General features: G+C 35.9%; 1 protein-coding gene across 2 annotated transcripts in view; it reads right to left on the reverse strand.

Moving 5' to 3' along the window:
• KCNMA1 (potassium calcium-activated channel subfamily M alpha 1) overlaps positions 1–23,410 on the reverse strand; it is a 516,744-nt gene that overhangs the window by 199,727 nt on the left and 293,607 nt on the right. For both annotated transcript variants that reach the window (XM_082310136.1, XM_082310135.1), the window contains one exon: positions 2,930–3,023. In XM_082310136.1, the coding sequence (XP_082166262.1) occupies positions 2,930–3,023 (94 nt within the window). The remainder of the gene's footprint in view (positions 1–2,929; positions 3,024–23,410) is intronic.

A 23,410-nucleotide genomic window follows, 5' to 3' on the forward strand; every position in this document is an offset into this window, starting at 1 on the left:
AGATATTTAACAGAGTGGTTTTACTCATGTAAGTCTGAAAACTGGGACTAACATCTTTCAAAACAGTGTTCGTATTTTTTGAATTACAGACAATATCCATTGCCTTTCTTCCAAAGCAAATACTGACATTCTCTAACTATTTCATCCACTTAATCCCCTTGCTTTAGAATTACTTTAACAGAAAATGTTTATGGTGCATACCAACTTTGCTGGAATCCCAGATACAATATTGGAAAAGGGACTCTACTGATGTCAAGAATGTTGAAATCATGCTTACAAAGACGACAGACAACATGAGCAGCATTTGCCTCAGAGAAGACTCAAAACCAAAAGTAAATTGACATTTTGTTAGTCTATATGACTCAATATCAACGCTCCAGCATGAAAACTGAACTAAAATAATCAGTTTCAGCAGAAGCTTTTAATTCTCTTCTGTTGAATTTACAAGTAGTCAGAATATTTGGAACTAAAAGCTTTTTAAGATGTCAGATCAATATTGTCATAACCTGCAATATATGTTCTAATCAGCATTTTATCTTTCCACAGGGCACAACCTTTAGACTTTCAAAAAGGTTTAAGTGTGTTACCCAGCAATGAAAACAAAGTCTGTTGACTGTAAAGGCCACTCATACTTTTCTATGGAAGTATTTGAACAGTTATTCATTTAGGTAATTAGCAACTAATAAAAGCCCGTTTCATTCCAGAAGCAATCCTACCATTCTTAAAGAGATAACACATTCTTCTAGAAGCACTAGCATAGTCTGTCACTTCCAAAGAAGGATTACTTCCTTACTTGCCATATCTCTGCCAGACCCTATTGCTTGATTGTGTGCTAACTCATGCAATTTGGGCTTAGTCGTCATCAGCAGTTTGCAGACTTCACTTCTGAGTTCTCACATAGTTGGATATTAGCCAACAAAGATTTTAAGATGGATATATGTGTGTTTGAACACAAAGATCTTCTAGAACTGAAGATATGGTAATATTTATATGACTTTGAGTTGCAACAACATTTCAGGGAGAACAGATGGAAAAGGATGTGGGTTTAAAATATTTAAAATATTCTTCAAATACTTTAATTTACCAGTGAGTCCTCACAGAAGATAATTATCAGAAAAAAACAAACTTAAAATAGCTAAAGGTATGAGATGCTTATTACTTAACTAGTAAATTCATTATCGGTCCAATTCTTGCATCCACACAATCAAGTATCACCTTTTCCTCAGGAACTCCTGTTTAATTCAGGAGGACTTCTTGGAGAAATGAAGCTATACCTATATTAGCATTTTAACTTAGATAAGGAATATCAATTTGAAGTAAATCCTTACCAACCCCACTTATCATACTTCAGTTTGCATCACAAAGCAGTTTTGGATAACACAAAGATTTGTTTGGGTTGAAACTAAAACAGGTGTTATAGCAGTGCATCTCACATACTGTTACTGCTAAAGTGCATTCAGTCAACAGGACCAGAGTGGACTCTACAGTACTCTCTCTTCCTTCCAAAAAACACACAGTGTTGATATGAAAGTATTAGCATCAGCTCTCAGTATATTCTCTCTTATTGTGCTCTGCTTCTTGATAATGCAGCCTAAGTTAGTGCTTTGAGTAAGTAAGAGTGGTCAATACGTAATTTTAATTCTCTTGGTAAGAACATACAACCTTATAACTAGCACAAAATTTACAAAGCATTTGGATGCTTCTAAAAAAAGTGTTCTTGGAAGTTCACAAGTACCATTCATTGAATCTGTTATGTCAAAAAGTTAACCTATATTGCAGGCCTGGTAGATGTATACAAAAGCCCCCTAAATCCTTAAGAATTAGGGGCTATTACACTATATGTTTTTAAAATACAGCTTAGAATGCATACGTAGTAGTGTAAATACTGAAGGAATTTATCTATTTAGCTAAATGATAGACACTGCACCTGGACTAGGTAATGAAATAACCTAGATTTGCAATAAAATTCCTTATGTGATCATCAGAAAAAGTTGGTTAATTTGCCAGAAGTGAAATACGAGGAACTGAACTACCACTGTGACATAGGAGCTCCTGTGATTCAGGAGCAAAAGAGCCAAAGAAAGATCACGAGGCAATACTTGTATCAAATTTAAAGACCAATGTGGCAGGCTTTCTTCTCACGTGAGGTTCTCCTTGTAGTTCTATTATGTTTGAGGCCTTTTTTCCCTGATTTTCTAATTAACAACAAGCAAAGTTAGTTTTCAAAGCATATTTAAAAAAACCAACCAAACAAACAAAAAACAAACAAACAACTAACCAAAAAAAAAATCCAACAGCTTGAATTGCAAGCATTACTGGCCCAAACTTTTAAAAGTGCCTCCCTGTTTTCAGATGTCCCAACTTAGAAATCCTGAAACAGCATTACTGGATTTTCAGAAAGTGCTAAGTATGTTCTAAGGATATACATTTCAGCATGTTAACTAGTATTTACTAGTGGAAAGGTTCTGCAAAGCATTCATTACCAGTCTGGGAAAGCGGATGTGCATAAAACTGAATACAGCAGCTCTACCAGCTGTTATTTTGACCTTCAACTGCCGAAGACATATCTAGCAGCAGAGGAATATATAAAGTATTCACTAGTCTTGATGAGGTAGTTATGACTCCATTGAGAACACTGAAACTAGATTCAATGCCACTGACCAGCGCTGAACTGTAATAGTTTTCACTTTCTACCACACAAGAACATTCTGGAACAGATGGCTTAGCTTATAAACTATGGGTCTCCTTAGTGATCTTAGATGCTTGTTTTTATTACCTAAATGTTCTCAATCAAATGCTTTGCTCAGGCATTTTAGAAATTAGCTTAATTTTGTCCAACCATTGTAAAGTCAGGCTGTATTCAAAGACTCTCCCTATCTAATAGCTATATTCCCTCCCTGACTCATGCTATCAAAGACACACTACTTACACGCAAGCCGAAGTAGAGTAGGAAGAACACATTGAAAGCCATGTCGATCTGTAATGTGAAATCTTTGTAGAAATTCTGGCAGGATTCTATTGGGCTATTTGAAAGAAAAAGAAATCACAGTAAATTGTCAGTATATGAGTTTCTACTCTGGTGAGATTTTTATGCATTTCATTAAAGACCTTGATTTAGAAATCACATTTCTATTTTCCAGTCGTTTACAAGATACAAGCAAGCATTTCAAATGAATTATTTCATTCATTCAGTTAGTCATTCATACAGTCTTTATATTCACCTGTTCAGGTAATATCTGAGAATTAACATGCAGATACCTTTAAAAAAGGACAAGCAGGAGAATACCTCAGGATTCCTTAACCCCACATTAACCCTTAAAGAACTGACTTCTTTCTAAAGGAGACATACCTATGATACTTTAGGAACAAACCTAACAAACACACAGCTACAGTGAAACATTGCATGTTTTTAATTCATGTCATAATATAAAACCTTAAAAAAAAGTAGTTGCTTAGGAATACATTACCCATTAGCAACCTGGGGTACTTAGTCTTGTAGAATACCTTGCTTATAAGAAGTTGGTTTTGGTTTGTTTGGTTTTTTGTTTTGTTTTGGGTTTTTTGTTTTGTTTTTCTTTTTCTCACTTCTTTTTTGTGTATGGCTATTTAATGTACTTTATGTACAGTACTATGAGCTAAGTAGAAAAGCAGCATAGCCCACTGGTAAAATTAAATAACAAAATAAATTGAGGAATTTGAAGCAGTACTCTAAGGGTTAATTTCTGCATGCAGGTTAATTAAAATACCTTTGTGTGTGTCAGGCAGCCATTGCAAATTCTAGCTTATTATATTATGCTTTATTTAATAGTCGGACAGGTCCAAAGCATACTCTATACAAACTGGTACTTTATAGACATACTTTTATCTAAGGAAGGAGATAACTTCCACGAGTATGATTAGTGATTTATTTGTGAGGTTTCCAAAATAGGCTGGTGAAGCCACAGAACAATGTTGAAGTCACAGACCAAAGTGAAAGCCATGTCCCAATATATGCTGATGTATATACTATATATACATAACGTCCCACCATATATACATATATATACACACACATATATTGCAAATGATCATGTATTCATCACAATTGTAATAAAGTGGAAAACTAGAACGTAGATCATTTGATCATTTAGAACCCTAGAAAACATCCTTTTAGGAAAGAAGAAATTCTTTGGCTTCCCAGGTCAAATAAATCACTGAATGTGAATGTAATACCAGTTAGTATAGGGGTAGCTCTGCAAATATAATGCTAGACCGCTCAACAAGCAAGATTCTATGCGTTATGAATGTCAGTTACCTAATTTAAGGCATAAAGGAAATTACCTGGGCTACCAGGTCATTACACATGCAGCCAAATTTTCCATTCCTTGTATACATTACAGGTCAAACAAGTTAAGTACAGCATGCCCTCTCCTGTCTTTAGATACATGAATGTATACAGCAAAATTCTCCTTGATGTACAGTAGCTTTATATTTTAAGAAGCTTCAGTGCTATAGGAAATGATATTAAAAGGTTTTTTTAAAAGGTATTTGCAAAGACATTGAAGTTATGAAACATTTCTGTTATCGTTCAAATAAAACTGATTTACAAAAGCAGGCAGAAGGGAAGAGAAGCCAAATGTTAACATATAGGACAGAAGACAGCACCTCGTACTTTACAAATACAGCTTTAGCTACAAAAAGAGTGGATGTAACCCAAGAACCCAACAGGATCATTTTCTGTATGGCATTATTGAGAGCAAAGGATTTGTCAAAATACTGTAGGCTACACACTGAGTCACTGTGCAGCCTATCAACAGAAATCACAGAAGTACAGCAGAAGCAGAATGAACAACGCTGCACCAACACAGAGGCTTGGACCCTTAATTCCAGGTTAGGTTCCTGTAAAAGCTGCAGAAATTCACTGAAGATAATGGAATTGCACAGATTTATAGAGAGCTTCATTATCTTCCTTTCCACAGTTATTTGGCACTTGTCATGATTGTTAGACAAGGTCAGCTAAGGTTGCAGCTAACGGCTGTACTTTTGTACCATTGTCCTGTACAAAAACCTACAAGATCCAACAAATTAGCTAATGCATAATACATCTTCATCTTGTTTGCAAAACACTTAGCACAGTGGACCACAATCCTCACTTAGGACTTTTGTTTACCTAATACCAGGGCTACTTTTTCTGCTAGTAGTATCCCTAAAGCATCCTTCATTTCAGAGATCATCTCTCTCTCTCAATTTCTAAGTTATCCATCTCAAAGACAAACATAATGTCCTTTCCTTTTTATTTTAAATGATGATTTTGTCAGAAAGGCATGTCACTAAAGCTAAAGAAATTATTATTTATAGTCACAGGATGGATTATACAAGATTTTAAATTTTCCAAATTAAATTTTGGTGATATTCTTCAGTTTGGATTTTTTTGTTTTCATCAGTAGCTCACATTTGAGCTGAGAGAAAAATACAGCCGCTACTCTTTATCATTGCACCGTTTAGCCTGCTGCAGAAAGGAAGCCAATTTGAAACTCCTCGTTACATCAAGTTTCCCAAAAACAGAAGTGCTACAGTTCTTAGTGTTCCAGACAACAGTGTGCTGGGGTCTCCAGGACTAATAACATATTCCCTGTTTTACACTAAAATCAGATGGCTTGTCTATGGAATTTCACCTCTTTAGGTCAGCAAAGGTTTCACCTTTGAAAGAGGCAACACTGTTACAAATGCTTTTATTACTCTTCCATGTAAGCGTACTTCATTATAAGTGTGGTTTCATGCATTTACACTGCTAAAACCCAGGAGAACCTATAGCATTATACTAACAATGACAGGAAAGATTTAACATAACTGGATAAAAATTACAGTGGTGATGTAACTCTAAATGCAATATTTATGTACACTTTGAAAGAGCGTCTTTAATTTGCTATGCAAAAATTGAAAAAAATCCACTGTAGCCATGACTTCTTGGGTTTTGAAAAGAAAAACTCATAGCATCCATTTTATTTTACTTAACGTAGGGATATCCTGCTTATAATCTATCAAGGACTATAATTCCCCTTTGCCCTGCCATCCTTTTATGTAATAAACTAAATGCTACAAGCAATGCCTGGGCTACACACGCAAGATTTGAGAGACTGACAGTTTTCTTCAGGTCAACGTTTATATCAAGTTATCGTCTGCTGCAACTGTGTGCTCTGTGCCACAACTTAATATAAAAATCGCATCTAGAGAAATAACAGTGGGCTTAGTTTGCCTAATCTGCAGTAAAGACAGAACCTTATTTGATTTTTCAGGCATGCACTACACTGTCTTAATTCTCTTTCTCTCCTGCTCTTTAAACACTGCTATTCGTTTCAGTTTCCCATTACCTCTATTTACTTGTTCTGTTTATTATTACAGCATTTTTATAGCAATACTAGTAGTTATAAAGCCCTGTTATACAGGTATCATTAGCATAAACTAGTTCAGTGAGCAAGAGTGACTACAAAAGAAGTAACAAAATTACTCCAGTTCAACTTTACACAGATCGGGCAAAGTTCTGACAAAGCGTTCCCAGCATCCTAAAACCTTTCTTGCAATCGACACTGAAGCCAGCACTTTACACAAGACTTTTACCACAGCTGAACAAATGAATGAACCCCTTGTCACTTCAATTCAAAAGAATTTACTGGTGTTTAAATAACTACTTTTGTCACAAGTTTATTTCATGTATTTATTTATTTATTTTTCTCACTTTTTTCTGGTTAATTTGAAATGCTTCTAATGCATTTGAAATGGTTCTACTGGGATTATCCTTTGAATAGTCATAGAATGAGGGGGAGAGGGCAAAAAATAGTATGTATTTTAATGTTTTCTGAAATTATTTGGTTCTATGAGCATATTAATATGAAACTTGCCACAGAAGAAGCCTTCATAGAATATTTCCAGAATTCTGCAATTGCAACAGAGTTTAAAATATCTTGAGTGTTTTTTGCTGTATCATTTCACCTCTTGACAGGAGCTGTAAAGCCCATTTCCAACTTCAGATCAAAGCCTTGGCACAACATACCAATCCATGTCACATCACTGCCATTATGACCACACAGAAGTAAGGGGAAGAAATTCTATGTTCACTCAGACGTTAGGCCAGTTTTGCAATCATAGTGACATCTATCTGGATGATTTTACATAAAGTGTTCCCCACAATAATGGGAAAGCTTGTGCACACCTAAATCGGTATTTGAAATAACTATCCAATGTGCAATTTACAGTTCTCTGTTCTTTCTGTGTAAGGAAGTGGACTCTTGTATTTTTGGCACATGTTATGTTAGTCTGCTCCTCATGTTTTTAATTATATACCAAAATGCAAAAGGTTAATTTTAAGACATATTAATCTAGTTACATTTTGCCAAGTGTTTTAAAGATAAGAAGTTCTATGTAAAACATTAATAAACCACCACAAAATAAAATTACTTCTACTGTAACTTCAGGAAAGTACTGATATTAATATTGTACCACAACTGCTACATCTTCGGAACTTTAAGAAGTTATTGAAACTTTTAGAAATTCAGAGAATTTTCCTAATTTACAATTTTAATTTTTGGAAGCAAAGTTGTCTTCTGAATGGTGTAGGAAAGGCTAAATCCATTATTGAAATTCGATAAAATATATTTCAGTTCTTAATATTAAGCAAATAAAATGTAAAAATGAAAAAGTTGGAACTAAAAATAAAAAGTTGTTACAAACTTAACGTGCCCGAGAAAGAAATACAACAACCTGATACTATGAAAAATTAGGAAGTTTTTCATTTTCTTTGCTCATGACAGTTTTTAGATTGCACAATAGTACATTATATGAAAAACCAATAAAATGTGCAATTTTTATCAGAAGGAATGTTCATTGATGAGAGTGAATTTTAAAATATAATTATGTACAGGTAAAGGCTGTTAAAATATAATCAACACAAATGAATAAATAATTGAGAGAAACCACTCAATATTTAGAAGCTCTCATCATTTGTCGATGACCAGCTGGAGTGCATGGAGCTCTGCCTGGGCATGGATTAGGAGCCAACGCAGAGCTTATGGGTCACAATTAAAGGGAGGGCAGGCAAAGGTGACATTACAGTGGGGGTCGGCTATAGGCCACCCAACCAGGAAGACCATGCAGATGAGGCCCTCTATAGACAGACAGGAGCAGCCTCACATTCACGAGCCCTGGTCCTCATGGGGGACTTCAACCACCCTGACATCTGTGGAAGGGACAACATAGCAGGGCATAAGTAATCCAGGAGGTTCCTGGAATGCGTTTAGGATAACTTCCTTCTCCAAGTGATAAACAAGCCAATGATGGCTGTGCTGGACCTTGTTCTCACCAACAAGGAGGGGCTGGTGGGGAACGTGAAGCTCAAGGGCAGCCTCAGCTGCAGTGACCACGAAATGGTGGAGTTCAAGATCCTTAGGGCACCAAGGAGGGTGCACAACAAGCTCACTACCCTGGACTTCAGGAGAGCAGGCTTTGGCCTCTTCAGGAATCTGCTCGGAAGAGTACCATGGGATAAAGCCCTGGAGGGAAGAGGGGCCCAAGAAAGCTGATATTCAAGGATCACCCCCTCCAAGCTCAGGAGCAATGCATCCCAACAAAGGGGAAGTCATGTAAAAACGCCAGGAGGCCTGCGTGGATGAAAAAGGAGCTCCCGGACAAACCCAAGCACAAAAAGGAAGCCTACAGAGAATGGAAGCAAGGACAGGTAGCCTGGGAGGAATACAGAGAAATTGTCCAAGCAGCCAGGGATCAGGCTAGGAAAGCTAAAGCCCAAATAGAATTAAAGCTGGCCAGGGATGTCAAGGGCAACAAGAAAAGCTTCTATGTCAGTGATAAAAGGAAGACTAGGGAAAATGTGGGTCCTCTCTTGAAGGAAATGGGAGACCTGGTTACACGGGATATGGAGGAGGTTGAGATACTCATCGACTTTTTTTGCCTCAGTCTTCACTGGCTAGTGCTCTAGCCACACCACCCAAGTTGCAGAAGGCAAAGGCAGAGACTGCGAGAATGAAGAACCGCCCACTGTAGAAGATCAGGTTTGAGACCATCTAAGGAACCTGAAGGTGCAAAAGTCCATGGGACTTGATGAGATGCATCCGAGGGTCCTGAGGGAACTGGCGGATGAAGTTGCTAAGCCACTATCCATCATATTTGAGAAGTCGTGGCAGTCCAGTGAAGTTCCCACTGACTGGAAAAGGGGAAACATAACCCCCATTTTTAAAAAGGGCAAAAAGGAAGACCCAAGGAACTACATGCCAATCAATATCACCTCTGTGCCTGGCAAGATCATGGAGCAGATACTCCTGGAAACTATGCTAAGGCACATGGAAAATAAGGAGATGATTGGTGACAGCCAACATGGCTTCACTAAGGGCAAATCGTGCCTGACAAATTTGGTGGCCTTCTATGACAGGGTTACAGCATTGGCGCATAAGGGAAGAGCAACTGACGTCATCTACCTGGACTTGAGCAAAGCATTTGACGCTGTCCTGCACGACATCCTTGTCTCTAAATTGGAGAGATGTGGATTTGACAGATGGACCGCTCAGTGGATAAGGAATTGATTGGATGGTCGCGCTCAAAAGAATTGCGGTCATGGCTTAATGTCCAAGTGGAGACCAGTGACCAGTGGCATTCCTCAGGGTTCGGTACTGGGACCGGCACTGTTTAACATCTTTGTTGGCAACATGGACAGTGGGATTGAGTGCACCCTCCACAAGTTTGCCAATGACACCAAGCTGTATAGTGCGGTCGACATGCTGGAAGGAAGGGATGCCCCTCAGAGGAACCCTGACAGGCTGGAGAGGTGGGCCGGTACGAACCTCATGAAGTTCAACAAGGCGAAGTGCAAGGTCCTGCACATGGGCTGGGGCAATCCCAAGCACAAATACAGGCTGGGCGGAGAATGGATTGAGAGCAGCCCTGAGGAGAAGGACTTGGGGGTGTTGGTTGATAAGAAGCTCAACATGACCTGGCAATGTGCACTTGCAGCCCAGAAAGCCAACTGTGCATCAAAAGTAACGTGACCAGCAGGTCGAGGGAGGTGATTCTACCACTCTACTCTGTCCTCACAAGACCCCACCTGGAGTACTGCGCTCAGCTCTGGGGGTCCCAAAATAAGAAGGACATGGATCTGTTGGAGCGAGTCCAGGGGACGGCCACAAAGATGATCAGAGGGCTGGAGCACCTCTCCTGTGAAGACAGGCTCAGAGAGTTGGGGTTGGTCAGCCTGGAAAAGAGAAGGCTCCGGGGAGACCTTATTGCAGCCTTTCAACACTTAAAGGGGGCTTATAAGAAAGCTGGAGAGGGACTTTTTACAAGGGCATGTAGTGATAGGGCAAGGGGTATGGCTTTAAACTGAAAGAGGGTAGATTTAGATTAGATATAAGGAAGAAGTTCTTCACTATGAGGGTGGTGAGGCACTGGAACAGGTTGCCCAGAGAAATGTTCAAGGCCAGGCTGGATGGTGCTTTGAGCAACGTGGTCTAGTGGAAGGTGTCTCTGCCCATGGCAGGGGGCTTGGAACTAGACGATCTTTAAGGTCCCTTCCAACCCAAACCATTCTATGATTGGAAGACATTCTATTCACTTCTCACTTTCAAATAGTATTTGAAGCAATTAATATTCATTAATTTGGGCATGTAAATTTTCTTTGTTCATAAAACTGTCCATAGTGGTCTTTTTTTTTTCCAAACTGTTTTGTTTTACTGGAAGCTCCTCTGTAATACTGAATTCCCTCAAATTTATTTATAACCAACAAACCCAATTGTACAAAGTTTAGGGTAAAAAATAAGTTTGGCACAAATTTGATATGACAGTGTCCGTTTATCCTCCTTTAATATCTATTTTTTAACAGTACAGCAAAAAAAAAATATTAAGGGCATTACGGTCAGGCTTCTTAACTGTGTTTCAGTGATGTAGTACTAAAGTAAAACTAAGGGAAAAGCCAGATGTATCATTTAGTGAAAGCAATGTTCATTCTATGCAGAATACTTTCTGTTGTTTTAACTATGGTTTAGTTGCACAGCTCAGAAGGGAATAAGCAGTTAAAATCTTCGTTACTGAAACAGGCATGAACATATAGCAAAATTATAAACATGGATGCCTATCAAGTGTCAACCTAGTGAAACAAATACCATAATTAAAATAAATCAGCAAGACTAAATAAGAATCAAAGGTGTCAAACATCTCACAGAGTGGCAGAGAGCGTAACAATTTTTTTTCTTACTTCAAATGGTTTTTGTTTATTAACCATGTTAGTCCCACAGTAAGAAAACAAAAAGTATTTACTTGCAATATGTGTACTAGTCTTCTAAATGCAAGATATCTTGGTAAATGACTCAATTTAGAAGGCTTTTCTTTGAGTCATAACATCAATGAGCTCATTAATTTTTTGATGGAAAATGTCTTCTAAATTACTTCACTCTCCCTTGACATGATGTGGTCCACCACCAGGGAAGTTTTGCTACTGGCATTTTCAGTCAGCACTGCAGGACATGCAGGAAAAGTTAAGTTGGTTTCCTTCCCAAAAAGGAAGAGCAGCCAGCTGGATAAGACGACTACTTTAGTGAAGGCAAAGGGAACGCCCACTTTACCCATAGCAGAAGTGCAGTGTAATCTGCCGTCACAACCCTAAGTTTTGGGATCCATAAAACTCCATGGGATCATTACATTCCTAGTTATAGATATTTTCTAAGAGGCTTTGTGTACCTGGAGCTAGTGAGTGAAGGAGGGACAATCCCTTTCTCACTGAATTTTGCAGACAGTTATGATCTGATAGCTAAGGATGATGCAGTGACCATTTCCTGTATCTTCTTATATTGTCATTAATAATGATACATTTAAATCCTTTTTGACCACTCAACCTCCTACCTCTAAAACCTTAGCTAACTGTTTCTCCTATGCACACATACATACAGACCCAGAGAACTTTCTGCTCCCAACATGTTTCAGTGTCAAATTCTGGAGTTTCTTTTTTATACTCATAGCTACAATGCTGACCACGCTTGGTTCTCTCTCTCTCTCTCTTTTTTTTTATTGTACCTTCCTCTTGTCTGGACTCCGTATTGCCTACTACTTTATCCTCCTCTTCCTTCACAAAGCTTCATATAAATATTCTTGCATAACTTCTTGGGACTTTGTCAAGTATTTTTTTTTTAATTCTCTATTCTGACTCTCCTTTGCCTAATGAATTAAACTGTATTTGTCTTTCCAGTCACAAAACCTCCTCAACTTCAGCATGTGATGAATTTATTTTGGATTACTCTATCTTACTGTCTTTGTTTCCATCTCCATTCCTGCCTTGTCTACATGTGGAGTGGCCTCCCTTCTTCACCTTGATTGCACCTTTCTCTTTCACATTCTTTTTGAAAATGCATTGCTGACCTTAGGCTCATACACACTAAGCTGTCTTTGAATTACATCAACAATCAGTATCCTCTTTGTTCAATTTTCAAGTAAATAAGCAAAATATAAATCTGATCAAAATAAAAGATGAACTGCCAAATAATGTGAAATAAAGCTATGTTCCAAGATTTCTTAGACTACTGCTTAATCTACACCTTATAAATAGCAAGCACCTTCTCAGAAAAAAAAGCAGGAATAATGCAAGTGCCTGTCCTTATTTCCCTTTCCTAATTGCTATCACAACATCATCTGTTATTCTTTTAAGTCTGACAGATCACAAGCTGGCATTAGAATATTACCTTTCTGTTTCTAACCTAATTAAAAAAAAAAGCATCATGACTCATCTGGTCTGCAGATGCTTTCTACAACTAAGTGCTTCTATATCATCTCCCGAGCACACTGGAGAACCTTGACCAGCTTTTAGACTAATTTGGGATAAAAGTAACAGCTTTCCTCATCCTCTTTCAAAAGAAAAAATCCACTGTCAGAAGAAATAAGCAGCAACAAAACCAGATCAATCAGTAATACATTGGTACAACAGCATCATTTAGTAAAGATTTTTCTAAGAATCAGAGCCAGACACATTGTTTTTCCTTATGATTCTTTCACTTTTCTGGATCATGTGATAAAGAATGGGGCATAAAAGGTTGTGGTTTTTTTTTTCCTTTTAATGTTAACTTGTTTTAAATGTAAAGGTATATTTAAATGCTGTGACTTGACAGTCTTCAATACAAAATTAATTCCGTTTAGAAACTGAGATAGAGAAGGACTTCCAGTGGGAAAGAGAGGCTCTTAATTTTAATTTCTGTCACGTCCATGTACGAAATTAAGAACGAAATTAAGTTGGTACGACTGCAGAACAAAGGTATACTTTCCTGATGCCCACCTCAGATGCACAGGATTTTGCCTGGCCTAACCCTACTGACTTTTATAGAGCTATTTGCAAATGACAACATACCAAGTGACAGAGTCAAGTTAACATTGCTAGTACTCATTTTACCTAAACAAACCAATACAACTTGGTAAAATTCAGTATGTTGTCAGTTTTCATCTTTCTTTTTCAAGTTTTCCATGAATTTTAAGTACATCATGCTTCTTCACAGACTGCCCTAGTAAAACATAAGCCAACCTACCACAGAACTCAAGAAAAACCAAATTCTTATCTTCCTCAGCCCAAACGTGAAATTGTATACAAGTCTGATAACAAGAAACTTTCATTTATATTTTTATATTGAATTGCTGGGATATACAGACAATGCACACATTGAAATTGCTCACTCTGAAGACAGCATTTCTTGATTTCATCAGGGTGTATTGTACATTCACTACTGCCTGCAGCATGTGTCTTCTCTAATTACTGACTTTCACAAACAAAAGCTAAAGGAATATTCCTACAGAACAGCTAAACAACCAGGAATTGAGTACTAAAACAGGCATAAGTAAATGGCCCAGAGTCAATCTCCATAACTCTTCTATGTTCTTTCAGTAGTATACAGAAGACAGAGCATGCGCTTTCTTGCAAAATACACCATTAAGATCTTCATCCTACCTAAGAGAACTGCACTTGAAAAGGTTTGCTGAGAATCACATAGGTAAGTAGGAAGAGTATATTATTTTATTTTGCATTACCATTTGTTAATTGCTTACCATAAGCTGAGAAAACTGAAAATAGTATTACATTACCTTGACAAAACAATCTCCCTGGTGACAAGCCAATTCTAAGAGAATGATCAAGCAACAATGCCAGGGATCATATTTTAATCAAAGTCTTTTACATGAGACTACTAACATATTAAAAACACCAGTATACTGTTTTAACTAACATTATTACTTCTGACAACAATTAATAAGCCGCTTCAGTTATATCTAGTATGCTGAGTGCATTATAGAAAGATTCTGTTAAACCGCATAATGTATTTACTAAAGTTGACAATCTTTCATGTTTCTAGTTTGTAATAAGACCCCCTTCTATTACTTCTCATCTGTTGTTATTTAATATAATTGTTCTTTAATATTCTTTATCAGAGTGTATCAAAGAGTAATAAGTTGTTGTAGCTGTTTACTCCAGAGAACAAAAAATAACTGATGACAGGAAAATACAAACACGTCATACAATGCTGCAAAAAGAATACTAATCCCTTTTCCACGTTCACATTGAATTGAATGAATGGAAATGGATCAAATTAGTCAGAAGTATATCAGAAGCATAAAACTTTTTCAATTAAAACATATAGTTAAACAATGGAATAGGTTCTTTAGGGAGAATGACGAACCTCAGATTTTTAAAACAGTGGTGAATACTTTTCAGCCTGGGATATGTGGACCACTTTCAATCCTTGCATTTGCATATGTCAATACAATGATCTACACAGGTGATATTTCTAAAGTTTCCTCCTTCTGTAGGAGAGGGCCCACAAACCACTGATCTCTTAGATACGTTTCTGTTTGAATAAATTTCTGTACAGCCACTTTTACCTTGCAGCAAAAGGAAGAGTGACTTCCTGAGATTCCTTCTTGCTCTAATTTACGTGATTCTACTTTGCAGCTACTGTCTTTTAAAATTACCCAAAGGTGCTTTTCACATTTGCTATCCACTTTCCTCAAACTCAAAGTTTTCAACAGCCCACCATCATCATCAGTTTCCAGCTCCAGCTACGCCTCCATCTCAGTGCCTTTTTTTACCCTTCTATTCTGTTGATAATGTTGTACAAGTTTTAAGTGTCCCTCATCTGCCTGCACTCTTTGAAAAAACTCATACAGTCTTCAAAAATAAGAATGTCCTCTACCTATCCTGACTCCAAATTAAGATTATTAATCACTTTTCTTTTGTATATCACCATAAAATGGAACTCTGATTTTCTGCTTGATATGTGTAACAAACAGATTCCTCCAGATGATTTTGAGAATTGCTTCTATATGTTTCTTGCTTGCTTACATACTGTAATTAAAAAAAACTAATCTTGTCCTATGAAATTTAGTCTAAATTCAACTACCCTAACTGAAAATGACAAGAGTACCAGATGAACCGGAGTGTTAAAATATTTCCAGTTCATTCATCTGACTTTTTTCTGGAATTCCCTCCTGTGACATTTTAATGCATATATCTGGCTACTATCTAGTTTTTACTGAGTAGTAATAAACTTGAGCCTAAGGTATATTATTTGACTTTAATGTCAGTGAATAATGTAATTCAGCAATGAAAGCCAGAATTACTGTACTGTAAAGTGGTAGAAACTTGACATCACTGGATCAGCTTTTTTGGTCATGCTTTTTAGTGCATGCACCCAAATCTATTATTATCCATAAAAGCTATCTGTATTGTGTTAATGGTAATTCTAAAGCAATCCTAATACACAGTTACACCAGACAGGATATATTGTTTCATATGTCAAATGAAAGCATAACTCGAACCATGTACATTCCTTCAAAAAATCTGCATAAAACTAGAAAATTTATTAGTCCCAAACAAATTTTCATAATTTCAGATTCTCTCTCCAATTCCTCACGAGGACCTTTTAGCCTTATCTATCCCATCAGCATAAGAGTCCTTTTAAGCACCTTAGTAATTTAATACCTAAGATACATTTAGGGTGCCATAGGTCATGCAACTCAACTACTCCCAATCCAAACTATTACATATATAGTATCCTTGTAAATTATCATGGGGAAGTCTGTATTTGTATACTTGTTCCACTTTATAGAAATAATAGAGAGGTGAGTTCAAGTAAAAAAAACCTTTCAACTACCAAGAGTAACCATCTGAGATCTTTGAATATATCCTGAGCATCAGGGTATATCTGTTTACATTTCTCTGCCTTAAACCAACTGCAGTCATAATCCAGGTAACATTCACTCTCAGCATATATAAACACGTAGGACAGTCTTTTCTATCAGTTTCCCTTTTTCTTTCCCTGGACTCCTGGAAAGTCTTTATTGCACATACCTTTTAAAGAAAACACATGTACACAGTTTCTCTACCCATACACTCCTCTGCCATGGATTACTTTCCACATGCATGTAACTGCAATCTAGTAAATTTTCCTACTTAGAAATTTTCACGTCACAGCTGTTCCAGCTGTGGGACCTGATTATTTACCAGAACTATCTTAAGAGCAAATTACCATATTCTTAAAGCAAAATGCTGATTCTACGAAAGACTAACTGAATAGCCACATTTACTTTGCGAAAGAATAGAAACAGTTTAAATGGAAAAAGAAGAAATTAAAAACGTAACTGAACTCTTTACTAGTTCAACTTTTCAGATAAGAAAACTAGCCTGGAGCCCGAGTGACAGTCTCAATCACAATGGCTTTTCTAAATGGGAAAGGCAAAGCCCTTTTTAGGCAGATTAAAGACACTATGCCTTTCTTTTTTAGCAGTCACTTTATCTCCATTAACAAATGGAATAAGGTATTGCCAACACCTGTAATAGTTGCTCAAATCAATTATCACAAGCCTGATATAAAACTACTTTACATCAATGTAAGAAGAGGATTATAATGATGTTAAAAATGAATATATAGTGGCCCCTTTTTTCCAAGACCATCTCAAAATGGCTTGCACTGTATCATCCAACACCTTTTTATCCTGGCTGCTGTGCATGGGAAAACAGACGTGTAGTTAGACTTACACACTGAGCTACTGGAACGACAAAAGGACTGGTGTAATAATCCATAATCAGCATGTGGGTGGCATGACAACAGTTGTGAAAATTACTTCCCTTTTTTATTGTCTTGAATATATTGCATGTTTTCAGTTACCTGTTTAAAAGTACACACTAAGAGCATATTTTGGCTTTACATATATATGTTCTTTACACACATCACAATTATAATTTGTCAAACATGATAACACTTTATATTACAGGCCCTCTAAGTTAAATGTATGGGATAAATAATGTTTATTCACCAAGTTGAATATTAATTTGCAATCTGTAAATTAATTTTGACCCCCAAAAAAGCACAAAATGTAACGTCTGAACGCATACACTCAACATTTGCACTGATTGACAGCACTACAAAATTGTGTTCAGACACAATGTTTCAAGTCACTTTCCAAAGTGCTGTTTTGTCATTTTATCAGGAAACAATAGGATTAGCATTAAATCATATCTTCTACTGTGCTGATGAAAGATTTATTTGAATACATTTAAGAACATATGAATACCAGGTTGCTTAGGATGGTCACGAAGTCACTTGTAAAAGAAACTTAGAGCAGTGTTACAATTCTTCATATGAAATTTCATTTTAGTGGTGTTTTGTAAATCAATACATTTTAAATTATTTTGCAGGCTATTTAATATTATTAAAAAAAACCCTGTTGCACTTCAAAATTCTTCCCAAATTCTGACTTTTAATAAATGATTATGTATAATCTTACCTCTTTTCACTGTCACCTGCTGCTAAAGTTGACAACAGGGAAAGGTTTATCTTTCTGAACGCTACTGGCATGATTCAGCCGTTGTCACAACAGAATAGTTAGTAGGCTCTTTCTTTCCCACATCTTGACCACACTGCAATTGTCTATCTAGTCAATAAACTACTGTAAAATGCTGGAAATTTTAAATATATAGACCTGATATACATATTATATCCTATCCATTCTATAAAAGCTTAACTAAAGATATTAATAAGCATAATTTACATTTGCTCAAATGTTCTAATTTTATGGGTTCTTTTAATTCCAGTTCATGCACTTAATGCTTAGACTGCATTCAGTGTATACACCATTATGGTAAGCACATTGGCATGCACAGGCAATACAAGAATAGATTATAATTAATCCCATAGACAACCAAAAAAGGTGAAGTTGCATCATGCAATGAAACCACAGCTTGGCCTGATCTGCCATGCAGAAAAAAACCTACATCAATGAGTCTGCTGTACGGCTCCTAGGTAAGAGTTGATATGAAAGAGGTGAGTTATTTCAGCAATGAAGTCACAGGCTGAAAATGTTTATACTACTGTAAACAAAATACTGTACATAGCACCAGTATTACTCTGGGAGGAAAAAGATGCTTGTAGAGGAGGGCAAAAAGGATGAGAAAGAGAAGAAGGGGGAGAAGGAATTATAAATTACAGTAACAACTCTGATATCCAATCGGTTCTTTTTAATAAGCATTTTGTTATTTCATTCAAAATAATCTCATTTGAGCTTTCAAAGCAAACCTGAATTTTCAATGTACTTTGCAAAAAAACAGTGGACAAAGTAATGAGATACAGGATAATTTCAAAATGTCCATAGTGTTCAGTAGCTGATGAATAACTGAAGATAATAAACACACATTCAAAAATGCTGATTTTTTTCAATGCAGTGCACGGATCTAAACCACACAACTTCCACTGATTTGAATGTATAATGTATTGGACTGAATGAATATGGGTAATATAAAGGATTCATTGATATGAGTGATTTATTCAGCCACCTTCTGCTGCTTTTCTAGTAAAAGACATCTTTCTGCCGAATAAAGCAGGGTTTCTTGCAGAAATTGTGGTAATTCTGAATTGCCTTTGCCTTACTCACCTTCATAGTTGTTCTGAATGTAAAAATGTAACCTGAATAATAGGGTGACCACCTAGGCTGTTTTAAGGCATATACTTTAGGCCCAGTACTTCGTAGCCTGATTCCAGTAAGCTCAGAAAGAAACATTTGACCAGGTAATTTATTTTAATGCAACACTCACATAAGAGATCCTACCCTGTGATGAAAAAAATATGATTCTATAACACTATAACTATATATGTGTGTGTTCCATTACAAAAAGATTTGTTCTATGTTTTTCAATAGGTATGCTGGTTTTGAGCAATTTTTCTTAATTACCCTTAATTGTAGGTGGTCACTCTATTTTTATCACAGTTCCTAAATATAACAACTAATTATGCATGGCAGCAATTCAGGGAACACTAAAACCAGTTTTATCAAGAAAACTAAAATTTAATTTACTGTATAAAGTTTTTAATAGAACCTATTGTTGTTCTAGTTGCAGAACAATTGCTTTTGCTATCTGTTTTTATACGCTGATAACTTTTTAAAATATTAATCTTTTTATTTAGCAAATTGCCACAGAAATTTAGATCAAAATAAAATCAGCTTAATTGACAGTAGAAATTACTTTCTGGTCTCTTAAAATAGCTCAGAAGATTTGCAGAAAAACCTGTCAGCACCTTTTGAATTTGACAGGTAAAAAAAATTACATATTCCAGTTATAAAACCTCCAATTGTACTGCTCTTAAATAGTGAAATACACATTCTTTTTCCAGCCAAACACTTCCATCCTTTTCACAGAGACAGAACTTACAATCATGACTCATATCACTTTTGGCCACTACGTGCTATTTAACAAGGCTAGTAGGATGTTTCATTAATTGTATATTAGATATGCGCACATTTTCTTGGGTGTACAGGTATGCACTCATAAACTGTTGCACTGTGCATGCAAATGTTATTGACTAGGAAAAAGGTTACTGAGTCCAGATAGATTTTAAGCACTGCTGACAAAGCCAGCTACCTAGTAAATTGTTTAAGACAAGCAGATGAGGAGCCCAAAAATTTCGAAACTGAACTTGCAGACTTCCAAAGTGTATCATCCAAATAGGTACTGTACAGTCAGTAATAGGAATTACGGCATACACAGTATGTACTATAACATATGTACGTATCACAACATAAGTCATACATATTATGTATGTATACTGCCTCATTTTTGTGAAAATAAAGTAATCTATCTTTGCTTACTTGACAAACATTGATTTAGCAAAAGATGAAAAACAGTCCTTATATTTATTCTTAATAAAAATAATACACAGGCAATTCTTCATCTAGTCATGATAGAAAAGTCCTCAAGATATGGACACAACACAGAGCTGGCCTTAGTTCTACAATCTCATCACTCTGAATATGAACATAACAATGTAAAAACAAAATAAGAAGAATCATATCTCCTTGGTATCTGCTACTAATGCAACAGAGGATGATAGAAGCTACAAATGCAAGGATCTCTGAAGATCAGGTTAAATTACAGTTTAACATACATCTTCACAACAGTTTATTGTCCTGTGAACAGTGATTTTTTGCTATAAAACCAGCTAGTCTTGAGAGACCAAATTGTTAGGTTCAAGAAGAGATTCAGTCTTCTGTTTTCAGGTTGTTGCTACAAATCAGCCTCGTGTTAGAAAAGCTTCTCTGCTTTAGCTGGAGAGAAGCCATCAAACTCATTAATTTCCTAACAAGCTAACATGGCAGAAGTTTCTCCCTTTTGGTATAGCCAAAAGCCATAACAAACTTTATGTAGTTCATACAAGTCTGTTGCAAATTATAAATTCTAATCACTATGAAGGATGCTGTACTGTTGAAACTAAATGACCAGAGCTATAGAATTTAACTAAATTGCTGGGCTACTTTGCTCTGGAGTTCAATTCTTTCCAATGCCTGAATATGAAATTCCTTTTAATAAATCAACTACTGGCAAAGTTTGGTCTGGCAAAACAGGGCGTCTGATTCTAGCTTTCTGTTTTCTCCCAGGCATACAGTGATGCATAGGAAAGAAATCAGATAGGTCAAACTACAGTTTCAATGTTGTAAATATTTCTGCTTATATACTCCATGGATTTCAGCTAGATTATGCACATGCAGAGTTAAGCAGACTGGATGGAGCCTTGCATAAATAGTGCTCAAAAATACCATAAAAATCTTCAACTGGGAGGAAATCATAAAATTAACTGATCCAACCCACTTACTGAAGAAGGCTTAGTTGTATTCAGAGCTTTTTTGTCTAACCTGTTCTGAATACTTGCATGAACAAAGATTTCAAATATCTAGATAGCTTGTTTCAATGCTTCATAGCTCTTGCAAACACAGAAAAGCCTAATTATTAGTAGTATCAGTAATTAATAAAAAGCTTTAATCTTTATTATTCTTATTGCTCTTGTCTGTATTGAAGAAAATCTTTACAGCAACAAGAATTTTTCCCTCTGACTTCAGAGGGAACTTTCTAACATGTTGATCTCCTGGCCTTCACTTAATTTCGGTACATCTAAGCTTCCAGAATCTAAACAGAACACTGCATTTGCAAGCTGCTGTCATTTTTTTGCTTAAGCTTGCTAAAACTAAAGGTTGATATTTTTAAGAAATCTAATAATTGAAGCTTTTGAGTGCTTTTGAAAAATTTACTTCATTATATATTCCATACTCTAGGAGATGTATATGAATGTGTCAATATTTTTCTATAACATTGCCTTTTTCTATGCACATTGTACTGACATTTCACAAATTCCGTCCCTTGTTCTTAGTCAGATATGTTGTTAAAATGAAATCACAATTCAACAAAGGTACAATAAAGACATAATTATAACATCCTTATTTTCCTAAACCTAAAAAAGAACAAAGACAAAACATTAAAGCTCACTGCATTTTAAATTAACCATTTACATCAATGAGACTGATAAAATATTTACTATGTAAGGTGGTACATATTGCTTCAAGAAGGAATTTGACAAAGCACACCTATACTTTTAATAAAAAGTATAAATTGCTAAGAAAAATAGTCAAGAGATCATTTCATTGATATTTCACTAGTATTTGCTAAAAATTACCTTACTCATAAAAAGATGTTAGCAAAAATAGCAGACTATGGATAATCTATTTTCCCTATGGTGGAAGCACTTAAGCCTGACAATTAAAATGAAGATTTGCAACAATGGTGCAATAAGCAACATGCACTCTTAACATAAAAAATATCCATCAACCACTATTATTGTATTTTTCATTATATCACGTGGCATAATAGAAATAAAATGACTGTAAAACATAGTTGTCACAGAAGTTTTTGTTTTGGAAAATAAGTAGCCAGGAAAGGAGGTCACTATCTGTTACCTCTATATTCCACAATAGAGAACAGATGCTTAGTCTTCAATTAGAATCTAGCAAATTACATCAACTATTTTAACTGCTTAATGGAAAGCTAAAAAGATTTAAAAATTACTAATGTAATTTAAAACGACAGAGACTTACTCCACCGTTGCTTTCAATATACGAAGATCTAATTTTTGTTCTGATGTTCTACAATATCAGAATAAAATTCTATATCATGGAATTCTCTATCTATTTATATATGTTATAGAATTCTATATCTATATATTCTATACCTATAATCCAGTTCTGAGGCTGTAGAAATCAATGTGAAATTAAGAATTTATCCTTTGACAATATAGGAACTAATATTTAACACTAGAGCCAGAGGAATTAGTTACAATTACATACACTAGACTGAAGCTGGGAAAGAAGGAAAACGAAAAAAAGAGCAGATACGAACTTACAGATACAGAAATCTCACATCGCAGATCATGTACTAAAAAGTTTACTGAGAACAATCTAATCTCTGCCTCTCCAGATAGAAAAATGATGGCAAAACCAATGCAATTAAAAACAAGTGTAAAAACAGTCATAGAGGCTGATTCAAGTGGAAATGCATAAATAGTTACCTAACTTTGAAGCACAATATACACTGAAGAGAATAATTGCAAAAAATGAGAATAAGCCACCTAGGAAGCCTTGATGGCATGTATTTAATGTAACAAATATTGCATTACAAAAATGTGAAGTCAAATCAGTAAATAAAAGTTATTTGAGAAATACACTGCAAAGCTGTATGCTAACATAACTGTTACTGTCTGTATGACCCCTTTAAGTCTTTGGACTTGGTTTCACTTAACCAGGTAGCTAAATTAATAAGGTTGAGTAACTCTTCTGAAGAAGTAACTTGAGTAACTTGACTGAAGAAGGCCATAAGCAAGTCACTGGAGCTACAGGGTGACTGGATTCATATCCATTAAACCATGGTGATTCAAACAATTAAATTGCCACTGCATTTTAGCTACAAAATCAAATGCATTGGAGTTTCAAATTTTCTCTAGCTGGCGAAGCTTATTCAATTCACATCAGGCATTCATGTTTATGACAGAGAGCTGGTCTAGAGAAAAAGCTTTCTCTCCCATGAACTAAC

Source organism: Platalea leucorodia (assembly GCF_965183815.1).
Source record: "Platalea leucorodia genome assembly, chromosome: 4".
Taxonomy (NCBI): domain Eukaryota; kingdom Metazoa; phylum Chordata; class Aves; order Pelecaniformes; family Threskiornithidae; genus Platalea; species Platalea leucorodia.